Here is a 21,408-nt window from a genome sequence, read left to right on the forward strand (position 1 = left end):
ACTTAGAATGTGGTCACTGGTGTAAGAAAGAGAAACAGAAGTCAGAAAATACATACTGGAGTAGGAAAAAAATATACATAGGTTTCTTTTTGCAAACATAAACACAGTCTTTTTTAAAGCAGTTTTCTGATATGTTATTCAGAAATATCTATATTAGAATGATTAAAAAAATGCAGAATTTAAATATTTCGCTAAGTGAAGTTAAGTCAACCAGAAAACCACTGGAGGAAGGTGGTGAATGAAATACCTGACTCTGCTAGCGTTAACCTCCCTGTCAACTGTTAGGTTCTAGGATTCCTGGTGTGTGTGTGGCACTTACCAGGCACCAGAGAACATGTACGAGCAGGAAATGGCCTATATCCTCTCGAGCATCTTAAAATTGGAGGAAAATTGGCATTCACGTCTGAATTGTGGTTTGGCCCACTTGGACCAAGTTTATCAACCATGACGGATTAACAGAAATGTCACAATTAACTGAAATAAGTACTTTTTCACTTCTGAACAATCTACATGAAAAACTATTATTTACACTAAGAAACACCCAGGCGCAGTGGTTAAGAGTCCGCCTGCCAATGCAGGGGACACGGGTTTGATCCCTGGTCCAGGAAGATCCCACATGCCGTGGAGCAACTAAGCCCGAGAGCCACAACTACTGAGCCCATGTGCCACAACTACTGAAACCTTCATGCCTAGAGCCTGTGCTCGGCCACAAGAGAAGCCACTGCAATGAGAAGCCCACACACCACAACAAAGAGTAGCCCCCGCTCACCACAACTAGAGAAAGCCCGTGCATAGCAACGAAGACCCAATGCAGCCAAAAATAAATAATTAATCAAAAATAATAATAAACTAAGAAACACCCAACCTTTCATAAAAACAAAAACCAAAAATACATGTATCAGTTGGGACTCAATTAATGATTCTTCAAGAAGCTTTAAAACAGTATTACTAGCCTAACATTTTCATTTGTTTCAGGCTTAGCATTTGTTTCAAGAGATCTATTCTCAGTTGAGGAACCAGACTTTGGATGTGGCCTGTAAGTAAACACACTGGTATTCAAACATCATCAATATCCATGAACATATACCTGAAATAGACACTAAACCTTGCCTTACTCTGATTTAAGGTTGTTGCTGCCTTAATCTTTCAGTTTTACATTCACTCAGAAGAAAATCTGAGCCACAGGAATAGAAAACAAAGGGCATTTTCCTACAGTAAGCTCTAGCTTAATATTTCCTATATTAAGTTCTGGAATCTGTATGGAATTCAACTTGGCAAAGTTCTCAAGTGTTTTAAAGTAATGTCACATTTGAAAAAATTTTTAGACATATGTATAGCTTAGGTTCAATGGTTGGTTGTCACAAAAACAAAAAAAACATAACACAAAAAACCTTGCTTCTCCCAGCGAGGAAAAAAGAAGTGGAGTATACATTTAGTGACAAGTATAGAACCCTTTAGAAATGTATTAGACTACGGCATGGTTTACTTGAATCCAAAACAAAAAAAGTACTGATTAAAAAAAAGAATGTAAACTAAAGAAAAAAATTAATCCAAGTAAGTCACAGAATAAAGTAATTCTCATTTGTAAACATGTTGCTTACATCTTTGGATTTTCACTAGAATACTGGCAATTCAAGTGTTCCCTAAAATGAGGGCAAAGTATTTAACTATATTCTTAGGCTTATGTCAAAGTATAAAAGAACTGCAAACTCAATCCAGGAGAAGGAAGCACTGGGTCAGGAATGCAATCTCTATTAATTAGGTATCCCAGCTGGGCAGTGGGTTTGCAGCTGTTAACTTGATCAATGACTTACCTAAATGTCATCTCTACTGATTCGCTTATAAATTACCAGCAAGTGAGACTAATGTACAGGTGCTAATTTATTTAAACTGTTCTCTACAGTTCTACACAGCTTTATAAACTGCATCTGGCACCTAATGTTAGCTGTCAGTTGTACTTAGACATGCCTGTCCTAACGACTCTGTTCATTAGAAGTGAGCACAAATTATGAAATATTGTGAAAAATGATACATCAAATGGAATGGGCACAGCAAATCAATTAGAGAAACTTCACACAGCATATTCACACTTTGGAGAACAAAACATTCAGGTTTCGGAAGGAGGTCTATAATACCAATTAAAAAGTAATTGGTAGACTTCAGCAGTATTGTATATCAATTTGCTGGCTTTCTTCCTGAAATTCTAGAGTAACGCAGAACTTAACTTTTAATTCCCAAATAAAGACATTAGTAAATGCAAGTGCAATTCTGTATCCATAATATTTAATATAACCAAAATGTCTCCAACTTAAAATTTATAAGCTTAATTCAAAAAGGAAAATGCAAATATCAGTGGTCCTTAACCTTTCTGTGTTTACAGCATGATTCTGAGAAAAAGAATTTTGATGGTACATGTGAAAGGATGAAAAGGGTGAGCAACACTACACAGATTTGTCTACTCCAGCACAGCGGTGTGTGACAATGTCTATGGAATTCCAGGGCCCTGACCACTGGCCAGCCTTGAGCCTTGGGTCAAGATTTGAGGAAAACATTTCTGCCCACCTCTGTTACACACTATGGGGCTATTTCTTACAGTTTCCATACACACAGACTCTTCTTTTGACCAAACTATAATTGCTTTACACTGCATTACAAACTCCATTCAGCTCAATGTTCATCAGACAGACTCCTCCATGGAGTAACATACACTGTCTCAGACAACAGTACTTTTCACACACTGATCAACATCTGGAAATCACCTGGGAAAGATTTATGGCACGGGAGTTGAGAAACACGGCATTAAGATCTATTTTCAAAATATTTAGCATGCATCTGAGTACTTTCAGCAAGACACCAAACACACATACACTACACTGCTTGTCAGAGGGACCTGTCTGTCCTCCTATCAGATCTTCTGGGGGTTACCAGCAGCACCAGTGATTCACAGGGAAAGAGCAGCAGGCGGTTCCTTTCTTTTCAACATAACTTAAGAAATTAGGCAAAAATTAAACTATTTTGAAATGGTGAAAATCTATACCTAATTTCTTTTTAGTTAATTTGCTATTTCACCAACTAAGAAGGATATTTTTTCATAAAAATTTCATGCCATGATTGAGCATTAAACATTTTGCAAAAAAAAAAAAAAATCTAGCAGATACACAACGCTGTAGCTTTAATAATAAAAAGAACTTCTAAATAATGTACCTTTAAATATCAACAGTGACAAGCAGAATTATTTTTATTTGTAAACTTTACCTGTCATATTTCTTTTTCTTTCACTAATCCACTCCAGTACTCTTTTTTAAAGGCTTATTAAATTAAGGGAGCACTAGCATAAAAGATTACCTGGGTGTAATTTTCATACATAAGTTGTATACACTTCACTCAGTGAGGCCAGAGGCCAGACTTCCATTCAAGCTCAACCTTCTGGAATAAAGTTGTAAACCTAGAAATCAATGAGAAAGGCCTATGAAGAACTGAAGTAGCTACTGTAAACTCATGATTTCCTCCTGCTGAGTCCAGTGGCTCCTAGTTTTAATCCACATGCCTAACAACCTTAGCTATGCCAGAAGGCCGGCAGGCAAAGGGAGAGGCAAGAGGCAAAGACAGACACCTTGACAGGAAAGCAGACAAGGCAGAGCCAGGCCCCTCAGTACACGGACAAACACACACCACGGGGCACCGCAGTTTAACAACCACTCTAAACAGGGACATCCCAAGGCTCTCAAAGGTTAAATTATACTCTCTATATTCTACTAAGTAAGGCTGGGGAGACCGCAATTTATCTTAGAAAATGTTACCAAAAAATTTAATCTTTGAAAATGTGGAAAAAACAGACTTTGGATAAGAAACACCGTGTACAGCTTTGATTTCCTCAACAATAAATACCTACTCTGTAGGTTTTTATGAAGATTAAATGTGCGAATGTATATCAGGGTCCCAGACAGCATCTTGCACATACATATGAGGTTTTCAGTAAGTGGTGGTATTTTTCTTTTCAAATAACAATTAAAAATAAGTTTCTCTCATCTAGGAAATTCCCTTTTGTAGAATATCTAATTTCCTGATATTATTAAGAGACAAATTACAATACCTAGTTTTAATTTATATATTAAAAGTCAACATATTATAAAAAGCATTCACCATATCTAAATACATAACAGCAACCATAATGTTCTTCTGAAGATTAACTGGAAGCTTAAAATATTTTCCTGATTTTGGATATCAAATTATTTATTTTTGTCTTTAGAAATAACCAAGCATTCTGTCAGTATGGAAATGTTAAATGGGACTTAGCTATACTGTCTCTCTTTCAGATTATATACACAGCCAAACCTGTTACAAAAATAATAGTTTCAAAAACATAAATGAAAACAGGAACTATAAAATGATGAATTCCCATATATTTTCAGTGCTTTGGTAACAGTTGGCTGTCACTGTCCTCTTTTGCTTTTACATCTACTCAGATGTCAAAGAAGGTCCCCTTAATTTAATAAAATGCCAGAAGAGGTAATTGACATAAAATGTGAGACTGAGTGAAGCACATCAATCATTTGCAGGAAAGTCGAGCACAGCAGAACCAAGTCTCCCACGTCAAGGAAAAGGGATCACACTTCCACACGGGCTTTCAGACATGAGCGAGGTGAGACAACACACCACCCTACAGTACAATACAAACTCTGGCTGAAGTGGCTTCTGATAAATTAATGTTCCCAAGAGGACTGCAGATTCTCCTCCCCAACATTCTGTCTCATGAAAGCCTCGTATGACCAAGGCAATTAGAAAACTAGTGACTGATTCAAGTCATGGTAGATTTTATTTACTACAATAAAATCTGCCATAAGAACAATAACATAACGCATTAATCTCATGCTCCTTAGTTATATTCTGAGGTAGGCGAGCAGGTATTATTATTTTAGAGATGAGGAAACCTAGTGACCACGCTGTGACCTGTTAGACATTACTATGCGAGTTAGTGATGCTGCAAGGACTCTCCTAATGCCAGGTTCTGCATCTTTCTACAACGTCACTTCAACTACAACAAATTTAGCTTTTAAAAGAAGATTAATTTAACCACAAAGTTCTACATGTTCTGCATCTATATTCCTCACAAGAAATCCAGCTTCATTTTAAAACATTTTACATATTTTAAAGAAGTGATTGGATTTTTTTCATAACAATTCATGATTTCATTACTTTATTGTCTAAATCTAAGGAAGATTTTTATTATGTTCTATTAGCACAATGACACAAAATAACATCAACTTACTTTCATTACACACACACACACACACACACACACACACACATATATACACATAGAGTTTTACAGAAAAGCTGCCACCCCTCACATTTACTGTGTGATGTTAAACACATCTTCTCTGGAAAACAACTCAATATTTTAAGGAGCACAACTAAAAATATTGTTTCTACCTGACTGAATGACAGAATCTTTTAGATTTCTCTAAATAATACAAAAAGGATCCTTTAGATGAAGACACCAATGTCTGTCTGTCTTAAACCCCTTAAAGAAAAAAAATTTTAAGTATTTTAATATACGAAAAAAACTGTTTTAGATCTTCAGTATTTTTGCCTAAATGCATTCCACAGATGACTGCAGCAATCATTATTTTAGCAATTGGTTAGCAGCAAGGAAAAACCAGTTTCTAAAATTCATAAAATAACGAATGGTTTAATCTGAATACAGTGGCACTTAGTTTACCTACATGAAAATTATACAGCAAGCCTAGACTTTTAACTAGGTAATTGAATTAAATTATAGGTCATGTCTACTCTGTAAAAATTAAAACTATTTTCATGAGGATTTAACATCTTAAACTAGCATTCTGATTAAACAGCCAAACAATGAACTCACACCACTCTAAACAACATAATTCATATGTAATACTTATGTTGTGAAAATGTTCATCCCTTCAGATAGATTTACAAAACTACTGAATGATTCTGTTTCTCTCAGTGAGCTAAATATATTCCATGTACACCTAAAAAGGTAGTAAAGAGATGCTCAAAAATGCCTTAGTGGTAAAGTCAGTTAGGTAGTGGGATCCTCTTCCTGAGAACAGTTACTCAGGGACACACAGGTCACAAGGAGAGAGGGGAGGACCATTTTTAAAAGCAGACAGTAATTATGAAAAATCAAAACCAGAAATACACACAGAAATCCCAGGCCCAGAGGCCTTCACTGATGAATTCAACCAAACATTTAAAGAAGAATTAATACCAATTCTTCACGAACAATTCCAAAAATAAAAGAGAATTTCCCAACTCATTCTGTGAGACCAGTATTACCCTGATATCAAAATCACAGACATTACAAGAAAAGAAAAATACAGATAAGTATTAATTAGATGCAAAAATCCTCAGCAAAACACTAGCAAAGCAATTCCAGAAACACATAAAAAAGATGACCCACCCTGACAAAGTGGGATTTATTACAGGAACACAAGGTTGGTTTAACATCTAAGTCAATTAATGCAAAAAATAATAAATAAATAACCCATATCCTTTCAAATGTAGTTAAAATCTCTGATTCTTGTGAGTCTTAACTGACATCTAACATTTTGTTTAAAAGGGTTGGCTGTGATACCAGTTAGATGAGGCCCGGAGGAAGATGGCGGAAGAGTAAGACGCGGAGATCACCTTCCTCCCCACAGATACATCAGAAATTCATCTACACGTGGAACAACTCCTACAGAACACCTACTGAACGCTGACAGAAGACCTCAGACCCCCTAAAAGGCAAGAAACTCCCCACATACCTGGGTAGGGCAAAAGAAAAAAAGAATAAACAGAGACAATAGGATAGGGACGGTACCTGCACCAGTGGGAGGGAGCCGTGAAGGAGGGAAGGTTTCTACACACTACAAGCCCCTTCGCGGGCGGAGACTGCAGGTGGAGGAGGGGAAAAGCTTCGGAGTAGCGGAGGAGAGCACAGCAACAGGGGTGTGGAGGGCAAAGCGGAGAGATTCCGGCACAGAGGATCGGTGCCCTCAGGCACACACCAGCCCGAGAGGCTTGTCTGCTCGGCCAACGTGGCGGGCGGGGCTGGGAGCTGAGGCTTGGGTATCGGCTTTCAGTCGGAGCGCAGGGAGAGGACTGGGGCTGGCGGCAGGAAGAGAGCCTGAAGGGGTTAGTGCACCACGGCTAGCCCGGAGGGAGTCCGGGGAAAGGGTCTGGAGTTGCTGAAGAGGCAAGTCTTTTTTCACTTTCACTTTTGTTTCCTGGTGTGCGAGGAGAGGGCATTAAAAGGGCTGCTTAGGGAAGCGCCGGAAACAGGCGCGAGCCGCGGGTAAGGCGTGGACCTCGGAGACGGGCGTGGGCCGCCGCCGCCCACCGCCGCCCGCCGCCGCCGCCCACCGCCCGCCGCCGCCCGCCGCCGCCGCCGCCGCCCCCGCGGCCCGCCACCGCCGCCGCCTGCCGCCGCCCGCCGCCGCCGCAGCCGCGGGGCCTGTGTGCGAGCGCGGGTCACTGTCCGCCCCGCCTTCCGGGGGACCTGTGCACCCCGCCACTGCCGGGGTCCCGAGACCCGGGGACGGCTTTCCCGGGAAAGCGCACGGAGCGCCACGGGCTGCTGCAACGTCACGCCGGCCTCTGCCGCCGCAGGCCCGCCCCACACTGCGCGCCCCTCCCTCCCCTCTGCATGAGTGAGCCAGAGCCCCCGAATCAGCGGCTCCTTTAAACCCGTCCTGCCTGAGCGAAGAACGGACGCCCTCCGGCGACCTACGCACAGAGACGGGGCCAGGTCCAAGGCTGAGACCCGGGAGCTGTGAGAGCAGAGTCAGGGAAATCTGTGCAGCCTCGGAGGCAGCGGATTAAAGCTCCACGGTCCATTTGATGTGCCCTGCGTCTGTGGAGTGCATGAATGGACAGCGAATCATCCCAAATTGAGGAAGTGGACTTTGAGGACAAGATTTAAGACTTTCCCCCCTTTTCCTCTTTTTACAACGAATTATTCCAAAGTAAGGAGGTGGACTTAGAGAGCAAGATTTCAGACTTCTTGCCCTTTTCCTCTTTTTACAACGAATTATCCCAAATTGAGGAGGTGGGCTTGGAGAGCAAGATTTTTGATTTTTCCCCCTGCTCTCTTTTTGTGAATGTGTATGTGTAATCTTCTGTGTAAGATTCTCTCTGTATAGCTTTGCTTCCACCATATGTCCCAGGGTTCTATCGGTCCGTTTTTTTTTTTTTTCAATAATTACTTTCTAATTTTAATAACGCTACTATATTTCATACTTTATTCTATTTTACTTAACCTGCTCTTTCTTTTTTTCCTACCTTCCCTTCCTCCCTCCCTCCCTCCGCTCTTCCTTTCCTTCTTTCTTTTTCTTTCCTCCCTCCCTCCCACCCTTCTTCTTTCCACTTTCTTTTTCTTTCCTTCCTCCCTCCCTCCCTCCTGTCTTTCTTTCTTTCTTTCCTTCCTCCCTCCCTCCCTCCCTTCTTCCATTCACTCTTCCTTTTGCTTTCATTGCTCCCTCCCTCCCTCCTTTCTTTCCTTCTTTCTTTCCATCCTTCCTCACTCCCTCCCTCCTTTCTTTCTTTCTTCCTTCCTTCCTTTCTTCCCTTCTTCCTTTCTTTCCCTCTCTCTTTCTTTCTTCTACTAATTCTTTCTTTCTGCTTTTTCTCCCTGTTATTCTGAGCCGGGTGGATGAAAGGCTCTTGGTGCTGCAGCCAGGAGTCAGTGCTGTGCCTCTGAAGTGGGAGAGCCAACTTCAGGACACCGGTCCACAAGAGACCTCCCAGCTCCACATAATATCAAGCAGCGAAAATCTCCCAGAGATCTCCATCCCAACACCAGCACCCAGCTTCAGTCAACGACCAGCAAGCTACAGTGCTGGTCACCCTATGCCAAGCAACTAGCAAGGCAGGAACACAACCCCACCCATTAGCAGAGAAGCTACCTAAAAACATAATAAGGCCATAGGCACCCCAAAACACACCACCAGACGTGGACCTGTCCACCAGAAAGACAAGATCGAGCCTCAACCACCAGAACACAGGCATTAGTCCCCCCCACCAGGAAGCCTACACAACCTACTGAAACAACCTTAGCCACTGGGGTCAGACACGAAAAACAACGGGAACTACGAATCTGCAGCCTGCAAAAAGGAGACCCCAAACACAGTAACATAAGCAAAATGAGAAGACAGAAAAACACACAGCAGGTGAAGGAGCAAGATAAAAACCTACCAGACCTAACAAATGAAGAGGTAATAGGCAGTCTACCTGAAAAAGAATTCAGAATAATGATGGTAAAGATGATCCAAAATCTTGGAAATAGAATAGACAAAATGCAAGAAACAGTTAACAAGGACCTAGAAGAACTAAAGATGAATCAAGCATCGATTAAAAACACAATACATGAAATAAAAAATACTCTAGATGGGATCAATAGCAGAATAACTGAGGCAGAAGAACGGATAAGTGAGGTGGAAGATAAAATAGTGGAAATAACTGATGCAGAGCAAAATAAAGAAAAAAGAATGAAAAGAACAGAGGACAGTCTCAGAGACCTCTGGGACAACATTAAACGCACCAACATTCGAATTATAGGGGTTCCAGAAGAAGAAGAGAAAAAGAAAGGGACTGAGAAAATATTTGAAGAGATTATAGTTGAAAACTTCCCCAATATGGGAAAGGAAATAGTTAATCAAGTCCAGGAGGCACAGAGAGTCCCATACAGAATAAATCCAAGGAGAAATACACCAAGACACATATTAATCAAACTGTCAAAAATTAAACACAAAGAAATCATATTAAAAGCAGCAAGGGAAAAACAACAAATAACACACAAGGGAATCCCCATCAGGTTAACAGCTGATCTCTCAGCAGAAACTCTACAAGCCAGAAGGGAGTGGCAGGACATAATTAAAGTGATGAAGGAGAGAAACCTGCAGCCAAGATTACTCTACCCAGCAAGGCTCTCATTCAGATTTGATGGAGAAATTAAAACCTTTACAGACAAGCAAAAGCTGAGAGAGTTCAGCACCACCAAACCAGCTTTACAACAAATGCTAAAGGAACTTCTCTAGGCAAGAAACACAACAGAAGGAATATACCTACAATAACGAACCCAAAGCAATTAAGGAAATGGGAATAGGAACATACATATCAATAATTACCTTAAATGTAAATGGACTAAATGCTCCCACCAAAAGACACAGAGTGGCTGAATGGATACAAAAACAAGACCCATATATATGCTGTCTACAAGAGACCCACTTCAGACCTAAAGACACATACAGATTGAAAGTAAGGGGATGGAAAAAGATATTCCATGCAAATGGAAATCAAAAGAAAGCTGGAGTAGCAATTCTTATATCAGACAAAATAGACTTTAAAATAAAGACTATTAGAAGAGACAAAGAAGGACACTACATAATGATCAAGGGATAGATCCAAGAAGAAGATATAACAATTGTAAATATTTATGCACCCAACATAGGAGCACCTCAACACATAAGGCAAATACTAACAGCCATAAAAGGGGAAATCGACAGTAACACAATCATAGTAGGGGACTTTAACACCCCACTTTCACCAATGGACAGATCGTCCAAAATGAAAATAAATAAGGAAACACAAGCTTTAAATGATACATTAAACAAGATGGACTTAGTTGATATTTATAGGACATTTCATCCAAAAACAACAGAATACACATTTTTCTCAAGTGCTCATGGAACATTCTCCAGGATAGATCATATCTTGGGTCACAAATCAAGCCTTGGTAAATTTAAGAAAATTGAAATTGTATCAAGTATCTTTTCCGACCACAATGCTATGAGACTAGACATCAATTACAGGAAAAGATCTGTAAAAAATACAAACACATGGAGGCTAAACAATACACTACTCAATAACGAAGTGATCACTGAAGAAATCAGAGAGGAAATTAAAAAATACCTAGAAACAAATGACAATGGAGACACGACGACCCAAAACCTATGGGATGCAGCAAAAGCAGTTCTAAGGGGGAAGTTTATAGCAATACAATCCCACCTTAAGAAACAGGAAACATTTCGAGTAAACAACCTGACCCTGCACCTAAAGCAATTAGAGAAAGAAGAACAAAAAACCCCCAAAGCTAGCAGAAGGAAAGAAATCATAAAGATCAGATCAGAAATAAATGAAAAAGAAATGAAGGAAACGATAGCAAAGATCAACCAAACTAAAAGCTGGTTCTTTGAGAAGATAAACAAAATTGACAAACCATTAGCCAGACTCATCAAGAAAAGAAGGGAGAAGACTCAAATCAATAGAATTAGAAATGAAAACGGAGAAGTAACAACTGACACTGCAGAAATACAGAAGATCATGAGAGATTACTACAAGCAACTCTATGCCAATAAAATGGACAACCTGGAAGAAATGGACAAATTCTTAGAAATGCACAACCTGCCAAGACTGACTCAGGAAGAAATAGAAAATATGAATAGACCAATCACAAGCACTGAAATTGAAACTGTGATTAAAAATCTTCCATCAAACAAAAGCCCAGGACCAGATGGCTTCACAGGCGAATTCTATCAAACATTTAGAGAAGAGCTAACACCCATCCTTCTCAAACTCTTCCAAACAATTTCAGAGGAAGGAACACTCCCAAACTCATTCTACGAGGCCACCATCACCTTGATACCAAAACCAGGCAAGGATGTCACAAAGAAAGAAAACTACAGGCCAATATCACTGATGAACATAGATGCAAAAATCCTCAACAAAATACTAGCAAACAGAATCCAACAGCACATTAAAAGGATCATACACCATGATCAAGTGGGGTTTATTCCAGGAATGCAAGGATTCTTCAATATACGCAAATCAATCAATGTGATACACCATATTAACAAGTTGAAGGAGAAAAACCATATGATCATCTCAATAGATGCAGAGAAAGCTTTCGACAAAATTCAACACCCATTTATGATAAAAACCCTGCAGAAAGTAGGCATAGAGGGATCTTTCCTCAACATAATAAAGGCCATATATGACAAACCCACAGCCAACATTGTCCTCAATGGTGAGAAACTGAAACCATTTCCACTAAGATCAGGAACAAGACAAGGCTGCCCACTCTCACCACTCTTATTCAACCTAGTTTTGGAAGTTTTAGCCACAGCAATCAGAGAAGAAAAGGAAATAAAAGGAATCCAAATCGGAAAAGAAGAAGTAAAGCTGTCATTGTTTGCAGATGACATGATACTATACATAGAGAATCCTAAAGATGCTACCGAAAAACTACTAGAGCTAATCAATGAATTTGGTAAAGTAGCAGGTTACAAAATTAATGTACAGACATCTCTGGCATTCCTGTACACTAATGATGAAAAATCTGAAAATGAAATCAAGAAAACACTCCCATTTACCATTGCAACAAAAAGAATAAAATATCTAGGAATAAACCTACCTAAGGAGACAAAAGACCTGTATGCAGAAAATTATAAGACACTGATGAAAGAAATTAAAGATGATACAAACAGATGGAGAGATATACCATGCTCCTGGATTGGAAGAATCAATATTGTGAAAATGACTCTACTACCCAAAGCAATCTACAGATTCAATGCAATCCCTATCAAACTACCACTGGCATTTTTCACAGAACTAGAAGAAAAAATTTCAAAATTTGTTTGGAAAAACAAAAGACCCCGAATAGCCAAAGCAATCTTGAGAACGAAAAAAGGAGCTGGAGGAATCAGGCTCCCTGACTTCAGACTATACTACAAAGCTACAGTAATTAAGACAGTGTGGTACTGGCATAAAAACAGAAAGATAGATCAGTGGATCAGGATAGAAAGCCCAGAGATAAACCCACGCACATATGGCCAACTTATCTTTGATAAAGGAGGCAGGAATGTACAGTGGAGAAAGGACAGCCTCTTCAATAAGTGGTGCTGGGAAAACTGGACAGGGACATGTAAAAGTATGAGATTAGATCATTCCCTAACACCATACACAAAAATAAGCTCAAAATGGATTAAGGACTTAAATGTAAGGCCAGAAACTATCAAACTCTTAGAGGAAAACATAGGTAGAACACTCTATGACATAAATCACAGCAAGATCCTTTCTGACCCACCTCCTAGAGAAATGGAAATAAAAACAAAGATAAACACATGGGACCTAATGAAACTTCAAAGCTTTTGCACAGCAAAGGAAACCATAAACAAGACCAAAAGACAACCCTCAGAATGGGAGAAAATATTTGCAAATGAAGCAACTGACAAAGGATTAATCTCCAAAATTTATAAACAGCTCATGCAGCTCAATAGCAAAAAAACAAACGACCCAATCCAAAAATGGGCAGAAGACTTAAATAGGCATTTCTCCAAAGAAGATATACAGACTGCCAACAAACACATGAAAGAATGCTCAACATCATTAATCATTAGAGAAATGCAAATCAAAACTACAATGAGATATCATCTCACACCAGTCAGAATGGCCATCATCAAGAAATCTAGAAACAATAAATGCTGGAGAGGGTGTGGAGAAAAGGGAACACTCTTGCACTGCTGGTGGGAATGTGAATTGGTACAGCCACTATGGAGAACAGTATGGAGGTTCCTTAAAAAACTAAAAATAGAACTACCATATGATCCAGCAATCCCACTACTAGGCATATACCCTGAGAAAACCATAATTCAAAAAGAGACATGTACCAAAATGTTCATTGCAGCTCTATTCACAATAGCCCGGAGCTGGAAACAACCTAAGTGTCCATCATCGGATGAATGGATAAAGAAGATGTGGCACATATATACAATGGAATATTACTCAGCCATAAAAAGAAACGAAACTGAGCTATTTGTAATGAGGTGGATAGACCTAGAGTCTGTCATACAGAGTGAAGTAAGTCAGAAAGAGAAAGACAAATACCGTATGCTAACACATATATATGGAATATAAGAAAAAAAATGTCATGAAGAACCTAGGGGTAAAATGGGAATAAAGACACAGACCTACTTGAGAATGGACTTGAGGATATGGGGAGGGGGAAGGGTAAGCTGTGACAAAGCGAAAGAGAGGCATGGACATATATACACTACCAAACGTAGGGTAGATAGATAGTGGGAAGCAGCCACAGAGCACAGGGAGATCAGCTCGGTGCTTTGTGACTGCCGGGAGGGGAGGGATGGGGAGGGTGGGAGGGAGGGAGATGCATGAGGGAGGGGATGTGGGAACAGATGTATATGTATGACTGATTCACTTTGTTATAAAGCAGAAACTAATTAAAAAAAAAAAAAAAAGGGTTGGCTGTTAAGAAGTAATGCTTCATTGAATAATGTTAAAAAAAAAAACAAACAAAAATCTTCATTTGCTTCCATGATTCCCAGAACAAATTACAGGTAAAACAAGTTTGTCCTTTATGATTGACTTTGTGATCTGTTATGTCATAAACTTTTTTGGGGGTTTGTATTTGCCTCCTCAGTCCTAAGAACAACATGGAGATAGTCATCCCTATTTTAATTTAGTAAATAAAGAAAGAAAAAAAAGATAAAGAAGATAAAGAAAACGAAAAAAAAATCAAGTAATGTGATATACTACACCAATAAAAGATATCATCTCAGTAAAAGCAAAAAAAAAAAAAAAACAAAAAACAACAAAAAAGTTGACAATATCCAAAACCCCTTTATGATAATAATGCTCAGCAAACTAGGTATGGAAAGGAATCTCCAGTCCCTGATAAAGAGCATCTATAAAAACCCATAGCTAACATCATTCCCGATGGTGAAAGACGAAGTTTTCCCTAAGATCAGGAACAAGGTGAGAATGTCCACTCACTATTTCTGTTCAGCTTTCCTGGAGGTCCTAGCCAGGGAAATTAGGCAAGAAAAAGAAATAAAAGGCATTCAGATTGGAAAGAAAGAACTAAAACTATTTCTATTTGTCAGTGGCAACATTTTATATGTAGAAAATCCTAAGAAATCCACCAAAAAACTACAAAACAATTCTATTTACAATAGAATAACTTTAAAAAGCAATTAATGATCTGAAATAAACTTAAAAGAAATGCCAAACAAACTCTGAAAGCTGGAAAACATCACAATAAGAAATTAAAGAAGATCTAAGTAAACAGAAAGACATCCCATGATCACAGATCAGAAGACTTAAGATGGCAATACTCCCAAAATAGATCTAGAGATCCAACATAATCCCTATCAAAATCCTAGCTGGCTCGCTGAAGAAACTGATAACCTCATTCTAAAATTCATATGGAAATTCAAAGGGCAGAGAATAGACAAAATGACCTTGAAAAAGAAGAACAAAGTAAGAGTACTAGCACTAGGTGGAAGAGGAATAGAATTTTAACCCTACTCTCAAATCACTTAGAACATGCCCTCACTTTGAAAATTCAAATATATAGTTAGGTTGATAAAAACTCTGGGCTAGGGGCTTCCCTAGTGGCGCAGTGGTTGAGAGTCCGCCTGCTGATGCAGGGGACACGGGTTCGTGCCCCGGGCTGGGAAGATCCCACGTGCTGCGGAGCGGCTGGGCCCGTGAGCCATGGCTGCTGAGCCTACGCGTCCGGAGCCTGTGCTCCGCAACGGGAGAGGCCAAGACAGTGAGAGACCCGCATATCAGGAAAAAAAAACAAAAAAAACCATCATACCTCTGGGCTTGGGTTTACTTATGGGATTTTCCCTATAAACTTACCATTTGTTTTATCATTTTGTAAGAAAGCTGAGTTTAAGACTACATCACAGGATAAATGTTTCTAAATCGTGTATAAACATTCACAGTGGCTCCTGTGACCTGGAATCAAGGAAAAGTACCCATTTCTGGTTAAAATCTAAACCTCACTGTACCTTATAATGCTTCAAATACAGAGTAGCATCTCTCTGAAACCACAGTTCCAACTTGCAAAAGAGTAGAGTGGCATTTTTCCTTATTCTGACAGTCTGACAGCTTTCGGTATTTAAAACTCTACAACAATTACTTTTCCAACAGAGTAACTGTACTTACATCAATATCCTCTTGGGTAAAAGTTTCTGGATCTTCTCCCATCATGTTGGCTAAGTGTCTCTTTCCTATGTTGAATTCTTCAATCTGCTTTTTAATAAAATCCACTGTGTAAGTTTCACGTCTTAAGGCTGCAACATTTTTCCTTGTTGTCACAGCTGTGGTGTGCCTTAACCTTAATATCTAGGAGAAAATACAAACGGAAAGAAAAGATTTTAAATTAAACAATGATCTTACAGGCCACTGTCTCTAAATAAAACAAGACATTCAAACAACTCTCTTTTTATTATGGTACTCAATTGGCAGGAGTCTGGAGACAAGGTAAAGGCTTGTTAAGACAAGTGTTCCCTGCTAGAAAGCTTGCTTTTAAAAGCTTCTGTTTACAAAGTAGTTGAAACTACTAGCATTTCAACACATTAAAAATAATAATAATAAAAATAACTGTGAGTGATATGTTACCTCCGTGTCTGCTACAAACGGCCACGTTTGATACCGACTGGTCAATGTCGGCTGCTGTGATATTTGACACACAACAAATGAAGAGTAAAACGCCACTCCCTTAAAAAGAGGCACGTGTACATGCAGACAGAAACTAGCAAACAGAAGACACAGACCTAGTGACTTGCTTCTAAAGAACAGAATACCACTAACATGGTAGAACGTCACTTCTTAGATCGGGTTAAAAAAAGACTGTCTTCCCCCTTTTTCATCCTCTCTTGACCAACCTGAGGGAAGCAAGATGTGGTAAGCTGCCCTCCAGAGCTCCACAGGGCAAGAACTGAGGGAGGCCCCGGCCAAGAGCCAGCCCATTAGCCGGCAAGGATGTGAATCCTGCTGACACCCACACTGAGTGTGCAGGCAGCGGACTCCCACCCCCGGCCCCGAGATGACCGTAGCCACTGCCAACACCTGGGCTGCTGCCTTATGGGAGACCCTGAGCAGAAGGCCCAGTGTAACCGTGCCTGGAATCCTGACCCACAGAAACCGTGAGATAAATATCTGTGGTTGTAAGCTGATAAATTTGAGGGTAATTTGTTATTCAGCACTAAATAACGCATCATTCAGCACCCCAATTACAACAAGAAAGCAGGGTACCAGAGAGTTTGCTTACCCAGTTTCACAAGCAAGGAGAGGTGGGAACGATGGGCGTAGCTACTATCAAGCTTTCTTTAAATAAGAACTTTTTAAACTACATAAGGAAAATACAGATTTTAATATCCCAGTATTTTCCATAATTAAAGCAACGAGGGACACACTAAATCTAACCTTAAAAGGACAGGATGAGATCTCAAAGGGTGTTATGCTACCAAAGGGATTACTGCTAATAAACTGCAATTTCTAAAAGTCAAAAATTATCTGGGGGAAAACACAACTAATTTACAGACCTGTATAGTATCTGATACAAACCCCAGTCAATTTTTAAATTTGCTTTTCAAAGAGTTTTAGCAATTGCCAGTAGTTTATTAAGACCCTACTGTAAAACCAATTGGATTCTGTGATAAATATAGAACATTATAATCTCCAGGAGCCCACAAGATGAGAGATGAAAAGAACAGATCCTTAAGACAGAGACAGCAATGTTTTTACAATAAAAGCAAAATAAGCAAGGGCTAGGGCATCAAATGTTATCCATCATCCTTCTCTGGCAGACAGTGCAATTCAACAAAGGCATATTGGCTCAGTAAAAACTGAACGTTTAAGCACTAAGAAAGTGCTTAGTAGAAAATAAAGAGGACATATTGATGTTTGTAATAATAGTTTTCAAAACAGAAATTGGTCTACTGCTTTTTCTTACTATGAAAGTCATAAATATTACAGAAAGTAAATTGGCATTCCTACATAAAATTATATTGACAGGCATTAAGAATTCATGGGTAACCTTTGTATCACACCACGACTGTCAAACTGCTTATAATAAAGCCAAACTACTTTCATTTGTGACAGTTAAAAAAAAAAAATTCAAGTATCTTCACATAGCCATACACTTTCTAATCCTGTCCCACCACTCTCTCACCAATTATTATACCAATTATAATTGCTATAACCAATTATTTGTTGTTGCCAGAATCCACTAACTCTGTACATCTCTGTCCCTTGTGGACCCATTACATGTTCCTAGAACAGAATACCTCTCTTTCCTCACGTAACTCCTGACTCTCCCAACACCTCCTCTGAGAAGCTGACCACCACTCTACCCATCACAACTCATTTGTATTAGGCACTGCACTTCTGTGCTTTTCTGTATTTACCTTTGTAAATCTCACAGTACACTGTGTGTAGTTCCTTGATATTCACGGGTTTAAAACCAGAAAAATTTGGCCATTCCCAAGTAATAGTCCCTCCTCCACCCCAAATTTGGGACACTCAGATATCTGCACTTGTACTGAGGTATTAACATGAAACATGTATGCCACAATTCTGGTATGCAGGAGAAAACCTGCTGGAGGGCTTCCCAACTGAGTAGCCAGGAGCCACAGCTTAACAGAACTTGTTTCTTTTTCCTTTTGCATCAGTGCCTCTCAAACATTTCTGACTGTAACCCACAGTAACAGCTACTGCTTATATCACCCCCTAGGACACACACACACACATATATACATAAACAAAAGGCAAAAATACCCTGTATAAGATGCACTTTGATTATTATTATAATTATTCTATTCTCTCCACTCCCTTCTTTAACCTCTTATGAGATTTCGTAACTAATGGGTTATGACCCAAACTAAACAAAAAACAGGTGTAGTGTTTCAGCAACTCATAAAGTGATTAAAAACTTTGTTGTTTTACGAAACATGGCCCCTAAAAGAAATATAATGATTAATATTGGAGACGCAAGTGAAGAAATGCTAATATTTAAGACAGATAAGCTCTGTGCCAGGAAATAAGCTTTATAAATGTCTTTAGCCATGTAGAAGGAACCATTAAGGGTCTGATGGGGTCAGTTAAGGCTTTCAGTTGTATCTGAGCTGTACTGCATGCGCCAACACATGTGCTGTGGAGGTATTCAGGAATGTGGGGATTCAGCATCTCAGGACCATCCCTTGAGAGCGCTAAGGGTGGATACCGCCTAGTAATTGTTTGACTTCGATGATTTGTTTACTTCGTAGTGCCTGGCTCAAGTGAAGTGCTCAGTAAACATCCGCCATATGGGTGAAAAAAAAGAAAAGCTTTATTTATTTCAGGAGTGCTCAGGGAGGTGAAATTAAAGTAACAAAGAAAAATCATTTTTCACCCACCTTATTGAAAAAAATAATAATACCTAACGCAGGTGGAAAGAAGTGCATGCTTTTACATCAACGATGGACTGTGAACCGCTACAGCCTTTCTGGAGAACTATGTGGAAACATCTATTAAATGCCTACTGAGAAGTCCACATCCTTTGCAGCCATCACCTCACAACTGGAACTCTCTCCTACAGAAATGAAAGCATCACATAGAAGATATCTGATGTAGTGAGAATTACACCAGGATGTTTACTGAACATTTTATTAGTGGGAAGAAAAAGGAAACAAAGCAAATGCCCATCAACTGTTAAATTAACTTTGATACATTCATACCACAGAATATTATGCAGCAGTTACACACGTAATAGGTGACTTGGAGAGATTTGTGCTATACATGTAAGTTAAAGAAGCAAAAAGTAGAACGGGATCCATTTTTTGAAAGTATGCATATGCATGCATGTCTATGATTAAATGAACATCGAGAAAGACACAGAAGGATACATACGTTCAAAGGTTTCGGAGTTCCAGGGATGGCGCAGAAGTTAACAACTCTCTGTCACCTCCTCCACTTTGCGTCAACAATAAGAACATTCTGTATGCTACAGCCCCTTTTATAGGAAATTATGCGTATACAGAAAGGATACACTCAAAAGAGAGGCATGAAAAAAATAAAAACTTCCAACCTATTTTCCAGCTAAAAAATAATAAAAACAAATGTTTGATGGATAACTGGATGGATGGATTGGTTGATCTGAGTTAAAATATAAAAGAAAGAAGATTTTTTAAAAAGATGGCACTCCTTTTTCAACAGTTTTTGATCACAGTACTTGACTTCTTTACAGTATTTGGTAGTGTCAGTCACTCTCCCTCCTTGGAACACTCTTCGGTTTTCTATGCCTCCACACTGCCTGGGTTTTCCCCTACTTCTCTGGCAGGTCATTCTCAATCTCTTTGGGTGGCTCTTCTTCCTCTGCTGTTTGTCCTTCAGGGTCCGATCGCTCTGCTTAGTCCTCATTCACTACAACCCTAGATGATCTAATTCATTTCCAAGACCTCAATTACCATCTACAAGGTAACAGAGGACTTGTAAATCAGCTTTCTTCTTTAACTTGCGTATCTGTGGGTTTACTGGAAATCTCCACTTGGACATCCCAGATATAACTATTTAATAAACACAATTATATCCAAAACTAAGCTCGTTTCCTTCCCTCTCAAATCTCGTTCCTCCTACTCAGATCCCATGTCAGTAAATCGCGTCATCATCCAATCGGCTGTGAAGCTAGAATCCTGGCTTCCCACTGCCCTCAGGATTAAATTTAATTTAGAAGTTGTGATCTCCATCTCTCAGAGACAAAGTACCGGGAAAATTAAGAAAACGGAAACTGCACAGATGCAAGACACTTTAAAATTGTCACTCTCTCTCCTCTCCACTGTGCGACTTTCTGCATTAAGTCTTCGGGTCCCTGCAGGGGTCCAGTTCTCATCCACCTCCGCCCTCTGGACCGCGGGGCTCACGGGCAGGGCGGGACCCATCACCCACCCGGCCGGCGGGTCAAGGCAGGGGTCGCTCTAGTTCCGTCTCAGATAACTTCCCCCTCACTGCACCCTGAGAAAACCAGCAACAACTTCCAGGGTGGGCACCAGAAGACGATCCCACTCCTCTCTCTATCTCAGATCGCTGCTAAGCACCTAAGACCCGAGGGGCCCCGTCTGAGGGCGCGGAGACGCCAGGGAACCGCGACGGCGCCGGCTCCACATCCGCGTGCTACAGGGACCAGCACTCCCACCTCTCTCAGGCCTTACCTGGCATCCGGGACTTCTCTGCAGCTTAGAAGCCGCGGCTTTCCAGAGGCCCTGTCCCCGAGCAAAGCTAACCCGACCCCCAAGAAAGAGCCGGTACGAAACAGCTGCGCCGCAGGACACACAGAGAGCCGCCATGTTGGCTGCGGGAGGCGCGGGCAGTAGGACGAAAAGGCGGGGCTTGCGGACTGCGCAGGCGCTGATGGGCTCCGGGTCCTCGAGGCTGCCGGGAAGAGGCGCTGGAGCAGGGGGCGTGTCCCGCGGCCAGAGGCGGCTCGTCGCTGATTGGGTGTGGGAGCCCGCGGGGCGTGTCCGACCGTGCGGAAGGTAGTGGGTCCGCGTTCTGCTCTCGCGCACGTTCTGTGCGTCTTGTAGTCGGTCGCTCCCCGAGTCTCCTTGGGAC

At 40.4% G+C, this 21,408-nt stretch overlaps 1 protein-coding gene across 1 annotated transcript in view; it reads right to left on the reverse strand.

Annotated features, from left to right (window-relative positions):
- MRPS9 (mitochondrial ribosomal protein S9) overlaps positions 1-21,163 on the reverse strand; it is a 53,888-nt gene extending 32,725 nt beyond the window's left edge. Inside the window, exons 1-2 of the mRNA XM_060117106.1 lie at positions 21,009-21,163; positions 15,985-16,164 (exon numbers count right to left, since the gene is read on the reverse strand). Of these exons, the coding sequence (XP_059973089.1) occupies positions 15,985-16,164; positions 21,009-21,143 (315 nt within the window). The 5' untranslated portion in view covers positions 21,144-21,163. The remainder of the gene's footprint in view (positions 1-15,984; positions 16,165-21,008) is intronic.
- Positions 21,164-21,408: the final 245 nt, after the last annotated feature.

Source organism: Mesoplodon densirostris, chromosome 14, assembly GCF_025265405.1.
Source record: "Mesoplodon densirostris isolate mMesDen1 chromosome 14, mMesDen1 primary haplotype, whole genome shotgun sequence".
In the NCBI taxonomy this organism is placed as follows: Eukaryota; Metazoa; Chordata; class Mammalia; order Artiodactyla; family Ziphiidae; genus Mesoplodon; species Mesoplodon densirostris.